The sequence below is a fragment of the Podarcis gaigeae genome (assembly GCF_964106915.1).
Source record: "Podarcis gaigeae genome assembly, chromosome: 3".
Classification (NCBI taxonomy): Eukaryota; Metazoa; Chordata; class Lepidosauria; order Squamata; family Lacertidae; genus Podarcis; species Podarcis gaigeae.
Window position 1 is genome coordinate 38,186,990 of NC_139680.1, and position 14,084 is coordinate 38,201,073.

Here is a 14,084-nt window from a genome sequence, read left to right on the forward strand (position 1 = left end):
ACAAGTGCACGCAATTGCAAAAGGAAACCAATTTTAAGATTTCCAATGTGAACATCTAGTGGCAAGTAGAAATGGACAAAGGCAGCTGACTGAAAGGGATTAAGAGCTATCTTGTTTGATTGGATCAAAGTCCAGCATTCTGTTTCCATCCAGATGTCTCTGGAAGCGCAGAAATAAGGCAGGAAGCCAGGTTAGGAACTACGTTGCAACCTGCTCAATAAATCATACGAGTTTTAGTTAAATGATCAATCAACTCAATTTTGCAGAATTTCTGAAGCAACATTGTTTGCTTGGCTTTTTTGTAAAAAAAAGAATGCACATGTGTTTCCTAGTAGGCATCAACTTGTAAGAAGCATCCAGCCCTCTTGTGTGAGAAAAGGAAGAATACCTCTTTTAACAAGATTTTATATGCATTTGTATGGAAAAGAATATATATTTAAATTTTGCTGCCCAATTAATTTTCAGTTTATTAAACATTTTAAACAGATAAATAAATTAAGCAAAGCAGCCCTAGATATGGCCATTCTCTTGCATCTAGTAACTGGATGTATACTGTCTCTCAAGATGCTAGTTCACGTACCTGCATGTACTGTTTTCTAAGTTTTATCATTAGGAACATGTCCTTCTCTTCAAATCACTGTAAATAGATCTATACAAACAGCACTTGCGCTAAGGTTCCAGGTGATTTTTCAGGATAAATACTGCTGGTCAGAAATGAATAAACATCAAGAGGAAGTTTAATCTATGGGACAGAGCTTTCGGCTTGGTTCCAGGGCCAATCATGGCTCCTCAAAGAATGGACTGGGTGAGTTTGGATAAGTAATGAGCTCAGTTGGGCCAGCAGGAGAGACACAACGACAGTATTTGCATGTTTTGGTAGTTTGTTCCTGGCTTAGTGGTTTGAGCAAAACAAACCAAGGTCCCCAGTTTGTATGCAACACTAAACCAAGGTTTGTGCTTTGTTCCTGCCATGGGCTGGTAGGAAGGAACCAAGCAGACACAGTTTGCTAAATACACTACTGGAGGGGGTGGGAATGAGCTCCACTAATTATATTTTTCAAGCAAAATGCAAAAGAGATTATAGAAGACAGAACATTTATTACAATCTGATGTTTTATTATTTAATTATTTTTGCAAACTATTTTGCTGCTTTACTACTGTGCAGATGTTATTTTCAGTGCAGCGAAAGCAAGTCCCCATGCCATGCTGTGCCGGTTTAGCGCAGCGTGTGGGGACTCGCCAAGTGGGCGGCTTGGGGGCCGGTTAAACGACTCCCGTGGGCCGCTTGTGGCCCAAGGCCCTTAAGTTGCCGACCCCTGCTCTGATATAACACACTGGCCCTTTAGTGAAATGCAACCATGTAGATAAGGACTTGCCCAATACTTTGCATCTGCATGGCTTATGGTCTCTCTTCCTCACTCCCCCTTGGAAGTGCCTGTTAAAATGTTTATACAACTTTTTTGTAAAGCCTTTACCTCCCCCTTTTCTTTGGATCAGAAACCAGTCCTAGCTTTTCAGGGGTTGCTTACATCATTGAAAAAGTCCCCCACCCCCGCCAATTCATTAAGAGAGCTTAGTATGGACTTTTAGTGCCCAGGGTAACAACACAATCTTATACACGTCTACTCAGATGTAAGTTCTATTGAGTTCACTGGGGCTTACTTCTGAGGAGATATGTATAGGACTATGCTCAGTCTAAAACAACTTGCAGCATTCTTCCTCTTCACTTACCAAATATTTGCTCATATTCATTGAGACACCATTTTGTCACCTCAGCTATTGCACTGTCTTGTAATTGGGTCACAGTATTCAACCTAGTATGGTAGCATTTTAGTTTCTTCTGCTGATAATGAATAACTTGCATCAATTAAATAAGATAGATCAGACCAAGTATTTGCATGGTTTACATGGCTGCATTTCCCCCCTACTCACAGTAAATTGTATATTTTGGCATTTTGGGGTTACAGAATTTTGGCTTTCCAATTTGCAGTAAATTAAGTGCTCTGCAAATAGTCAAACCCTTCTCTTTTCCTTATTTACTATGGTTAAACCTGGAAATGATGCACATAGTGATATAAACATACACACTGGAGTTTAAAGTGCATCTTAGGCTCATGCAAGGTGCTTGTGTTAGCCTTGATTTTTTTTTAAAAAAATCCTTTTAATTCCTTATTACAATTGACAGTTGAAACTCCCCTCAGTTTTGTCATACAGCATAAGAGGTAAACAATCCTCCATAGCAACTAGTCCATAAGGTAAAGGGACCCCTGACCACGCCACCCGCGTCCCAAACTAGTCCCTACAGAACACTTAACTGATATGCCAAGACATTTTGTTTTCTGGCCAAACCATTCTATTTCTAGAGATCTCTAGGATGCTCTGATAAGAGCAACAACTTAGTAAAACAAAACAAGACTTACTGCCTTTTGTCTTGCAAGCTCTACTGTCAATCAGCACAAAATTCCTGCATTGATAGCATGCACCCTATCTAATCAGGGACCACACCATTATTTACAAAAAAAAAATGCTGAAAGACATCACACGCAACAATTGCACATGTGTGGATGGTGCTTAATCCATTTATTTATTAAAAATATTTTTTCACCACCATTCAGTGGAGCTTTGCTGCACGGTTTAAGCATAAGGAAGCAACAACCAAACACATGTGTAGGATCATGACATGCTTGTGTGTGACCATCCTGTTCATCAACACCTAAAGAAAAGTTTCTCACGTGTGCAGGCACGTGTCTTCTATAAGGGAAATCTATAACATGCAAGTGCTTGTATTTAAAACATGTTTCTTAAGAATGAAGACCCACTGACTTCAACTGCACTACTTCCTAGGCAGTGTACTTTACATACATGCCCCAGGCAGCAGTTATGTGCTTAACCGAGAGAGATTATTACAGCATCGTAAAAGATTTAATGGAGCATAAATTTTGTAGATTAGATCCCATTTAGGGGAGGGTCAATAGCTATGCTTGCAGAAGGACTTGAGTTCAATCTCTGGCATCTCCAGCTTAAAAACTCAAGTAGCAGATAAGAGAAGACCTACAACCTTGGATACAATACTGGGCAAAATGATATAATGCAGCTTCTTATGTTCGCATCAGATGCATTAAGCATTATCCTTATTTGGTACACACAAAAAGGAATAAGGGGGCAAATTGTAAACAGTGGACTCAAAAGGTCATGACAACTACAGTGGCACCTCGGGTTACATATGCTTCAAGTTACAGACTCTGCTAATCCAGAAATAGTACCTTGGGTTAAGAACTTTGCTTCAGGATGAGAACAGAAATCGTGCTCCGGCGGTGTGGCAGCAGCAGGAGGTCCCATTAGCTAAAGTGGTGCTTCAGGTTAAGAACAGTTTCATGTTAAGAATGGACCTCCGGAACGAATTAAGTTCTTAACCCGAGGTAGCACTGTACATGATAAGCCTGCCCAATCATTCACAACAATCAGCCTGCAATTTCAAGATCTCTGCTCTGGGCTACTATCTGTAGTTAAAAAAAAAGTTGTTAAACAACTTTGTTTCATTATGTTTTTATATTTTGTGGAAGCTGCCCACAGTGGCTAGGGCAACTCAGTCAGATGTACAGTATGCATTATTACTACTACTGTGTGGTTGTAAATTGCCTTAACACTTCACAAACTCTTTGAACCCACACTCTGAGGTTTCTCCCTCGACATCTGCGTATGCATGTGTGTAGCTGGCAAGTGAAGGCAACTGTTCACACAAATGCAACGTAGCCCAGGAAAGTATAATAAACCCGTTAGCTTTCACTGTGCCACAAGACCTCTCCCCGCGTTTGCTGTCGCCGACCACCCCTCTGAAGCTGGTCGCCGTGATACTCGGTGATACTCATGGCGACAGACGGCTGTCCTGGGAAGTCAGCACCGAAATGGAACTTCCTTCCGAATAAAGGGGGATAATGCTGCGTTTGCTAGCTACTGGCAAAGCTGCACAGGACCGGGACTGTTAAGACACCTCTCCACAGGATACTGGAGACGGTGGAGGCGCCCCCACAGAAATGCCTCTCTCCCGCCAACCCCCCGCAGCTCCTCAAAGCAAGAGGAACTGGCTGCTGGAGACAAAAAGAGGGCGGGAGGCTCACGACTGAGGTGTGCGCTGGGGGGCAAGCGGTCCCTCCTGCCGCTGCTCTCACCCGCCTTGCCGATGGGCTGGGCTTCTCGCAGCAGGAGCGGGGTACGGTCTTCTTCTTCCTCCGCCTCTTCGGGTTCCGGGGTCTGCATGCTCCCCTTCAGGGCAAAAGCAAACGCGAAACCAGGGCTCCCTAAACGAACCCAGCCCGGCTGTCGGCGGCTTCCCACCAAAGTCAGCTGCCAGAAAAGCCAAGGCAAGCAGCAGGCACGTGATTTGGAGCCGGGCGGAAGTGCCGCCGCTATCATGATTCGGCGGCTCGGCGCCTATGGAACGGGTTTGTTTTCCTTCCCCCGCCCTCCTCCTCGGCCATCTTTGCTGCGGGCAAAAGCCTTTCTGCTGATTGGTTGCTGGGGTAAAAGGCGGCGGCTGAGGATGCCGCTGCCTAAGGCAGCCAATGGAAGGAAGCCCCTCCGGCGTCAGCCAAATCGCCGCTGGATTCCTCCCGGCGTTGACTCGTGATGTGCAGGCGGAAGATCAGGACTTTATTTCTGGGTAGCTTGCCGCAGATAAGCGAGGTTTTATGACTCCCCAACCATTTAATAATGGCAGCAGTAAAATACCTTTCCCCTAATTTTTCCTACTGAAATGAAGAAAGCGGGCGGGCGGGCGGTAAAGGTGACTGGGAGTGTGGAAGGACGGTGAGCTCAGATGCAAATGCCTGCGTTAAGAATTTGAGTGTACAGTATGTATATCGTTAGTAGCTGGGTCTGATTGGTGGATCTCCGGGTCCTACCAAAAAGCAATGTAGACCCCTCAAGCCTACGTTGTGCTCCCCTCCTTGCCGCTATACCTTGGTTTGTCGAAAGGAAAGGACTGAGGTCAGAGGGAAGTAAAATGCAACTTATGCTAAATGTGATAAGTACGCAAAAACGTAATTCCATATTTTTTTTTATCATGCTACACGTTAAGGCTGTTAAGCTGCTGATTTCCAGATCTGAGGATTCCTGAACTAACAACTGTCAATTCTGAGGGAAGGCAGGCAAGGACCCACAGCTCAGCCTGCTCACTGGCCACGCCTGCACTTTCATTTGAACAACTCTAAATCTTTGCCTAGGTTGGAGTGAGACATCACTTGTTTTAATTTTTGGACTGCTCTTTTGTTTAAGTGTGGTAGATCACAGAAGTTGTATGTGCACATGTAAACAAGTACCCATGAATCTCAGCTTTCCTGGCTTGGAGCAGCACACACACACACACACACACACACACAACACAGCTGATGATTTATGCAAATCTGGTAGACTGATAAACTTATTAAAAAATAATAATTGTGTGTGCTTACAGTTAAACAGATACCAGTGTGCTTGCCCATAATGGCCTCAGTCAAGGCCAGCCCACCCATGAAGTGGTGTGAAGTAGTTGCCTCAGGCAGCAGAAGCTCCCGAGGCAGCACCTTCATGGGCACCTCCTGGCACATCTCAGTTTGCCATACGTTAGGAAATTCCTGACATGTCCTGGTTTTGGGGTGTAAAAATCGGCAAAAGTAGCACAAAACCTTTTAAAATCACTATTTTGAGGGGAGGTTTCCCCCAAAACGCTGAACAATTTTATATGGTTTCCTAAAAAAAGTTCATCAACTTTGCGGGTCTTAGGAATTTTGAAATATGGCAACCTGAAGTGTATCCCTCACATAGAGTTACAATTCCCAGCACCCTTAGCCCACTACAGAATTCTTTGAGGGGAAAAATGTATAGTATAGTGTGCACACAGAGATAATTAACTTATCAATTTTAAGGTGTTTGTGTTGTCACCTACACTGCCTTGTCAATTGCCACTGCAACCATTTTGCTATTATCCAGGGGCAAAACTAGGCTTTATTTTACCCCGGTCAAAGACCCAGTTTGGTATGCACGCACACACAGCCTCAACGACACCCCTCTGGAGGCTTCAACCAGGGTAAAAAACCTAGCTGGCTGCCCCCCCCCCTACAGCTCTGTATTATGTAATTCTCCCTGTCCTTTTTGCATTTTGATTATCTGACCTCTCCATTCCCCACTTCAACCATGTGTGTTGATTCCTTTCAATCTAGAATTACACTTCATGCATCTGATGCAGTGGACTGTAGTCCCTGAAGGCTTAGTCCTTACATGTGTTAGTCCTTAACATGCCACAAAACTCTTTGTCATAATAGCACTGGTGGAGCCAATACAGTTTTCAGGAAGATCAGATAGGGTATTTCCCACAAAGGATGGAAAGCATCGCAAACCCTCACTACCTTCCCCTCTATAAAGGAACGCCCACAGCACCAGCAACCATGGCTTGAGAGGAAGCTTTGGATTGGAAAAGAAAGAGAGAGACTCTTCATATCTTCCTCCATTGTTCTCTGCAGAACTGGAGTGTAGCCCAGTCCAGTTAATGGCTGTGTTGGTAATTCGTTTAGAATGTCCCGTTCTGCTGGAATGCACAAAGGCCTTATTATCATCACAGAAAGAACAATGCGTGCAACATTTGAAATTGTTAGTAAAAGCTAGCATAGTGTAGTAGCTGGTGTGTTGGATATAGCTGTGTTTCTATAATTGGTTTAATTCTTTTAATTTTGCCGTTGGCTTTTATTTGTTTGTGAACCACCTTGATATTTCTTCTTTAAATGACAGACAGTATAAAAATAAAAACGGTATTTTTTTAAAGAAATCTTTTAATAATACTAGTATTTACTGTGTGGCCTTGGGCCGGTCACTGTTGCTCAGACTAACTAACTCACAGTGTTGGTGTGAGAATCATATGAAATAATAAGGAATAAGGAATAAAACCATGTATGCCACCTTGAGCTCCTTGGAGGAAAGGTGGGATATAAATGTGATAAATAAATATTACTACTACTACTAGCCCTGCTCAGCCATGAAGCTGATGGAGCTGACCTTAGGACACTCCCTGTCTCTCAAATTAACCTACCTCACAGGTTTGGTTTATTATGAGGACAAAATCAGGAACTCCATAGTACTGATGATCCCAGTCCAAAGAGAACTTTCTGTAAGTGCTGATAGGATCAACACTTCCAGCAAGTCCCACTTATAGCAAGGCTTGCTGTAAATGCAGTTATCTTTTACATGACTTACTTAAATTCAAGCTGATAATGCAAATGGATTTTTTTTTTACTTTAGGTCACCTGATGTCACTGTGATATCAGGTGACTGACCTAGGTCTTGCGTAGCCAGTGGCGTAGCGTGGGTTGTCAGCACCCGGGGCAAGGCAAGTAATTTGCGCCCCCTAACCCGTGGATTTTAGTAGGGGCAGAAAGCTGCGAGTGTGAGCGCCCCTCCCCCAGATGTTGCGCCCGGTGCGGCCGGCCCCCCCTGCACCCCCCACGCTATGCCACTGTGCGTAGCCCCTAACTCTTGCCACTATGTCACCCCTTCCAGTAACCTATTGCTACGGCTTTACCTCACCAGGCAAGCTGCTCCTGCACAAATATACCTATCATGAAATACAAAACATATTTTAGGTATTATACAGTGGTAATCAGAACAACCCACTAAAATCATTGCATGTGCTGATTGACTCACCAGTGACAGAATATCTGTACTCTATTATCAACCCAACTGTACTTTTGTGAGTGGCCACTGCTAAATACGTAATTATCACCAATTCTGCTTTTCAGTTCCTTCTGAACTCACTTTTTACAATACTGCCCCTGCCCACAATAATCACATATATACATACTTGCGACTTCATACATCTGATGAAGTAGATTGTAGTTCACGAAAGCTTATGCCATAATAAATTTGTTAGTCTTTAAGGTGCCACAAGACTCTTTGTTGTTTTTGCTACAGAGACAAACATACTTCCTTCCCTGGAAATTGTTTTGTACAGCATTCTGGGCTGACAGCATCAAAGATTGGTATAAATTGCTACAGACAACTATACACAACAGCAGGATAGAGGATTAGGAAAATATCTAAGGGATGTGGAATTTAAAAGAAGGGGATCACACAGAGGATAGTGATTTCCTCGCTATGGTTAGTAAATATATGTCCAGAAATCACAATCTTGTTTGTTGGTTTGGCCATGAAGGATTTACAGTGGTCCCTTGGTTCTTGAACTTAATCCTTTCTGGGAGTCTGTTCGACTCCTGAAACTGAAAACCAAGACACGGCTTTGATTGGCTGCAGGTACTTCCTGCAATCAAGCAGAAGCCATGTCGGATGTTCAGCTTCCAAAAAACTTTAACAAACTGGAACACTTGCTGCCAGGTTTGCGATGTTCAGGAGTCGATTTGTTTGGGAGCCAAGCTGTTCAAAAACCAAGGTACATCTGTAATCTGATTAGCCAATGAAGGAAAAGACAAAAGTCATAAAAGTCATTGAGAGTGAATCCACCAGAACAGCACACAAAATGAATAAATAAATGAATAAATGAAGCATATGATAAATCTGACTAAGTCAAAATGTGCTTACAATGTTGTTTCCAGTTGTCTGGAGTTATTATATCCATGCCAGATGCCTCAGGGTTTGTCATCATCACAGTTTTTGTTCTGCTAGCCCCTAGATCTCAAATGAAAAAGGAGACATAACATAACATAACCTCATCCATTTCCACATCTCTTTTGCATTTCTTTAGGACATTGTATTCAGATAGAGGTTGCCAAATCAAAACTTCGCATAGAATGGATGCCTTGAAGTTATAGTACCTGTTCTAGATCAAGGGAGGGCTACCTTTAGTCTTATTTGATCTACACTTTCTTTTATTTTTTTAGTGGCATCTCCATGGTCCACCAACCACACTTCCCTGGTAGTACAAATACAATTGTTGTTGTTACTCAATTTGTTGCTCTTTCATAACACCCCAAACCAGCTGCCTCAGGCAGCTGCTTCACCCTGCCTTATGTATTTCTGACTGGTGGTGGTATAAATTTCATTTATTACATGTTGCATGTTTTGATTTAAATATGGGGTAATAATGGTTTCTTGTCTCAACTAGATGTGACATTGGAAAATCTGTGATCACATCTTTCACAGATTCCCTTGCTGGGATCAAATCAAGGCTATGATTCTGTGGGAGATTCCTCCAACTCTCTTTCTTGTGCTGGTTTCCTGATCTGAATTGCCACCATATGAGCACCTGAAGTAGTTTTGTATCTGTAGGAGAATTGAGTCTGAGAAAATTTACCAGGAGGAAATTGTTGACCTGTAAAGCCATGGTGCTATTCTAATTCAGGCCCCATCCCCAGCCACTTTTACCATGGGAAGACTGTGGAAGACCTGATTTCAGATCTCTCTCCACTGTTCTGTGTGTGGCTCTGAGTGGCAAACTTTCATTTATGCATCGCCACAGCTAGGTACTTGAGCCTAGAGCACGTCTGATTCTTTCCAGCAGAGGGCTGTAGTTTCTCGGAAGAGAACAAAAGGAGCTAAGTAAGTAAAGGAGTTAAAATTAAATTACAGTAGTTAGTCTGCACTATTTGATAAACAATAATAATAATCTCCTGCGCCAAGAGAAAATATTTGAAATACAAACTTCTGAACTATTAGCAATCCAACATTCAAGTCCTAAAGACATCACCTGAATGTAAGTCCTAATTTCAACAACCTTTCCTTCCAGACAAATTTGCGTGGCGAGTTCCCGCCCCCCACCAGGATAAATAAAGACACGAGACACCATAATTAAGGTTAATTGGGCGAATTAGGCCACAACTTTATTGAATTCAGGAATGAGAGGCATTGGCTTAGGCATTGGTCCTATCGACTATCCGGCTCCAGCCCATTTGCTGGAGACACGGGGAAGGGTTAACACTTTATCGGGGGAGTCTCCTGCCAAGGCACGTTGACTAGGAGCTCCCCCGGGTCACCGCTCGGGGGCGTGCCTTTGGCCCACACCTCCATAGGCTTCGGACAGGGCCACGCCCCCCGGAGTCCTTTAACGGACCACCCTTCGCTCACTGGGGGGAGGTGATGGCGTTCCTCCCCCCCATCCTCTTAGCCCCTTCTTACCAATGCCTACCGCCAATGCAGAAAAGTTGTGACGAGTTGCTACGAGGTAGGCGAAAAACCAAAAGGCTACAAATTGCCAATTGGGAAAAATTCCTACCATGCCCCTTGCAGCGACAGACCGAAGTCCATAGCAAAGTCAAAGACCTACCTAAACCATACCTAAAGGGAGGGAGGGTGGGAAAACGTGAGGGCTAGCCGGCGAAAGAGGGCAAGCCCCCTCTGAGCTGGCCCTAAATAGGGCAGATCCAGCCAGGATTCCCCTGTTCTCGCGGGGGCTGAAATCAGCCCCCGCTCACGTGGGGCTGGGCGTGAAGCCCGCAACCCCACCTCCTGGGCAGGCCGGAAGTGGCTTTGCTTAAAAGACTGAGGTTAATTCCTTCAATGGCTCAGAACTGCAATAATTCAGAGACCCTGAGATCATCCTCTGAGGCACCGGTAGTTCTTTGTATGTCTCTTCCACAAGAGGTCGGAAACACAAAAACAGGCCTTTTCTGCAGTGGCTTCCCGTTTGTGGAATGCTCGCCCGAGGGAGGTTCAGCTGACGCCTTCATTATATACCTCTGGGCATCAGCCAAAAACTTTCCTCTTCCAGTCCTTCGGCTGATTAACATTAGCTGCCCTTTTAAATGTGTTGTGCGAGAGTGGTTTATTGGTTTGTGTTTGTTTTTATTATGTACTTTGTGGTTTTTATATTGTAATATTTTGTTGTGAACTACCCTGAGATCTACAAATGAGGGCACTATACAAATTTAACAAATACAGTAATAGTAATAATACCTCATACCTCAATTTTGAAATGTTTCTGAAATTTACAGGAAATGTGTTTATGATTTGAGCTCCAGGCTCTCAAATTACGCAGATTTACATGGAACAAAGTTCCACTGAAATCCATAAAACTCATTGCCTAGTAAATGTATTTAGAATTGTGGGGCAAGTCAGTGGGAATACAGTGGAGTATATGGTTTACACATGGAGTATATCCACATTCCTACATCCTGACTCAGAAAGCATACCTTGAGCATCGGAGGAGACTCTTGCATGCAATGTCTTTGTGCTTTTGGGAATTATATGCATAAATTGGGTTGGGTGTAGATGCACATCGAGACATAAGGTTTCCAATGTAGTGCTTACTCATACTGAGCGTGTGGTGTGGGATGCACATTTTCAACTATTTTGTAATGCATATAGGAAGCTGCTTTGCGATCTGCTCCCTCATTGAAGAACAGAAGTTGAAAACACATTTGCAAAATGCAATTAACATTGATGCACTAATCAAGAGCCCTGTTTTCATGCTAGCTTCACCCATAACTTGCGTGTCTTTAGCAGAAGCTGATAACAGGTTCTGCATGAGTACATTTGCATGTGCCCAGGGGCCTTGAGTAAATCAGAGACAGAAAGATATTGAGTGGAAAGAAGTGACCATTTTAAACATCAGCAGTGGTTTGAATAAAGCTGGGATGGAATAACAATGTGAGGGGGAAAGTGCTGGTTTAAAACAATGATGGAAGTTTGAGTAGAGCGTAGGGATTGACCTGAGTGGAGAAAACTGGAAGTTTAAAACAAGGTTTCAGTAAAGTGAGAAGGGAGTTTGGAAAGGCTATGTTGTGCAATTGGATGCTGTGAGCAAAGGGAACAGACTGAGATAACTTTGTAATGCATCATCCTCTGCTTTATCTTAGTGTGCCCAATTTGAACTGTTTGTCTTTCTTCTTTTCTGAGTCTGCTAGCAATCAGAATCTGTGTATGAGGGAAGCAGAGAGCCTGAGGGCATCGTGATTGGGCTGAGCTGCTATTCATGCTGCCTGCAATAACAATCAGTTACTCATGCTGTTATAGCCCTAGGACAGTATGCCACCCCACTGTGGAGTTTGTTTTGTGACACCCTTCCCTCCAGATTAAGTTTATGGAGTTCATGTTACTAGTATTCTGAAAAATGGAAGTAAAAATGGCAAGAATACATCGGTGCTAATTTTCACGCGGCCCCTCTACATGTGTGAGCCCCGGGTCAGTTGCCCCAGCTACTCCCTCTTTAAAAAGTGTCTGATCTATGTATTTAAAAGCCCGAAGAAGAGGTTGTTGCAAGGCTCACACTAGATAAATGCCTCATACAAGATTGCAGAAGGAACTGTGACATCCATTATCCATCTGGTAGGAGCTGGAAGTAGCAGGTAAGCTGCTAGAAGTTGTTCCCAGTCTGCAGAATAATTTTAACTGATACGCATTAAAAACCCCAAAACATTTGTTACTCACAAAATATACCCGGAGAGGTGAAACATGTTTCAGTTTTGGTATACAAGTTCTACTGAAATCATGCAACTAGAAAAGTAATCCAGACATTATTTTGAAAATATTCTCTCTCTTCAGTCACAGTGGGTAAGCCTCCACATTATTTATTAACAGTATTTATAGGGCACCTTATAACATAATTCCCCAAGGTAACTAGAAATAAAGCAAACCAGAATGAAAACAAATTAATGTACAATACAGCATTAAAAAACACAAGCCTCGAAGGGTACAACCTAAAGTTAAAAGATGTGGGAATATATATACATACAGTAAAGGTATTCATCTGACAGTTAAACAACACCAAAGTCAGTGGCCAGGCAAGCCCCTGTGGAGAGGGCATTAATAACTTATTAAAAGCGATGAGCTGGCACTTTTATGATGTGTAAAGTAAGCAGATGATTTGGGCAACCCACCTGTGACTGATGCATGTACACATTGTGTGCCCAATACGACATAGGCTATGGAACCTAACTCTTGTTTGTTTTGATGACTAGGCTGCCATGATGGTGCATTGCAAAAAAAAAGGGGGGGGGTACTGTGTAAATTTGGCCGGGGTTTTTTTTTGGCAAAATGGAGGGGATCCGTTAACAGGGCATGTAATCCAGAGCCTGAGGTAAGATTTAGAACAGTGCTTCTCTCTTTCTGCCTTCCCTGGCACATTCTGTACCACAGACATCACCCTCTGCGAGGGAAACACCCTTCCCACGCCTATCCAACCTGTGACTCAGCTGAGGCCGTCCTCGGATTTCTTTCCACTGAGCAACCCACCCACAGCTTCGCCCAACTCCTTCCCTCTAGTGCCTGCTTCACAAGGGTGTGGGCCTGTCTGAAACGGTCGCCCTCATAGCCCCCCACAAACGTTGCCCGAGGGAGCTCGCGGACAAAAAGACCCTACCCACCCACCGACCCACGCCTCACAAGCTGCCGCGAGGGTGGCGGCGGCTGCGGTGCGGCGATGCCCGCACGCGGCCTTGCTCCTGCCCCGCGGCGGCCGAGGGTGGGGATGCCCTGTGGGCGTGAAGGGCGGGCGGGGTGGAGCCAGACGCTCGGGGGAGAGAAGCTGCCGCCTCCGCTTTTCCACAAGGAGCGCCTTTCACTGCCCGAGCAAGGCGCCCTCCTCCCTGCCGCCGCCGCTGAAAGGATAGGCAAACGCTGCGCGGGGAAGGAGGAGAAGACGAGGGAGAAGGCGAAAGAGGCGCGAAGCGGCATCTTCAGGCAAAGCGGCCCATTCCCGCCGCAGGATGCTGCGGTTGCCAGACGCCGCTCCCGCGGCTCGCAGGGGCGCTCGGCTGCCCGCCGCCGTTGGGCTCACTTTCTGCCTCCTCTGGGCAACTTCGTGGGCCGAAGCTGCTGGGTAGGAACTGGAAGTGGGTTGGGAGAAGATGGACGGGGTGGGTGGGAAAGGCTTGCAGAAATAAGGGAAACGGTTAGTGCCCGCTCGCCTCCTCCTGCCCTGTCCTGCACAGAAGGCCAGATTTTGCACTCATGGGGATTTCAGAATCGGGAGCCGAGGCAAATCTTGCAAGAGTGCCGAGTGTCAGACTGCAGATCACCCACAGCCCAGTTGCACACTCAGTAGATTGTTGTTGTTTTTTTGGGGGGGGAGGGTCAAACCACCTACTTTGCCCGCAGCTCCTCAGTTCATACTTGCGGGGGCAATTATTATGGGGTCCATTGGGGCTTACTCCCAGGTAAGCTGGTAT

General features: G+C 44.7%; 2 protein-coding genes across 8 annotated transcripts in view; one reads left to right on the forward strand and one right to left on the reverse strand.

Moving 5' to 3' along the window:
• SLC17A5 (solute carrier family 17 member 5) overlaps positions 1-12,857 on the reverse strand; it is a 35,525-nt gene extending 22,668 nt beyond the window's left edge. For 2 of the 5 annotated variants that reach the window (XM_083730418.1, XM_083730416.1), the window contains exon 1: positions 4,170-4,428. In XM_083730418.1, the coding sequence (XP_083586544.1) occupies positions 4,170-4,413 (244 nt within the window). In that variant the 5' untranslated portion in view covers positions 4,414-4,428. Of the gene's footprint in view, positions 1-4,118; positions 4,429-8,562; positions 8,650-12,794 lie in introns of those variants that run through there. The other 3 variants (XM_083730417.1, XM_083730415.1, XM_083730419.1) reach the window with 2 other exon arrangements.
• Positions 12,858-12,869: 12 nt separating this feature from the next.
• CD109 (CD109 molecule) overlaps positions 12,870-14,084 on the forward strand; it is a 64,345-nt gene continuing 63,130 nt past the window's right edge. Inside the window, exon 1 of one of the 3 annotated variants that reach the window (XM_083729914.1) lies at positions 12,870-12,994. In XM_083729914.1, the coding sequence (XP_083586040.1) occupies positions 12,882-12,994 (113 nt within the window). In that variant the 5' untranslated portion in view covers positions 12,870-12,881. Of the gene's footprint in view, positions 12,995-13,182; positions 13,736-14,084 lie in introns of those variants that run through there. The other 2 variants (XM_083729913.1, XM_083729915.1) reach the window with 2 other exon arrangements.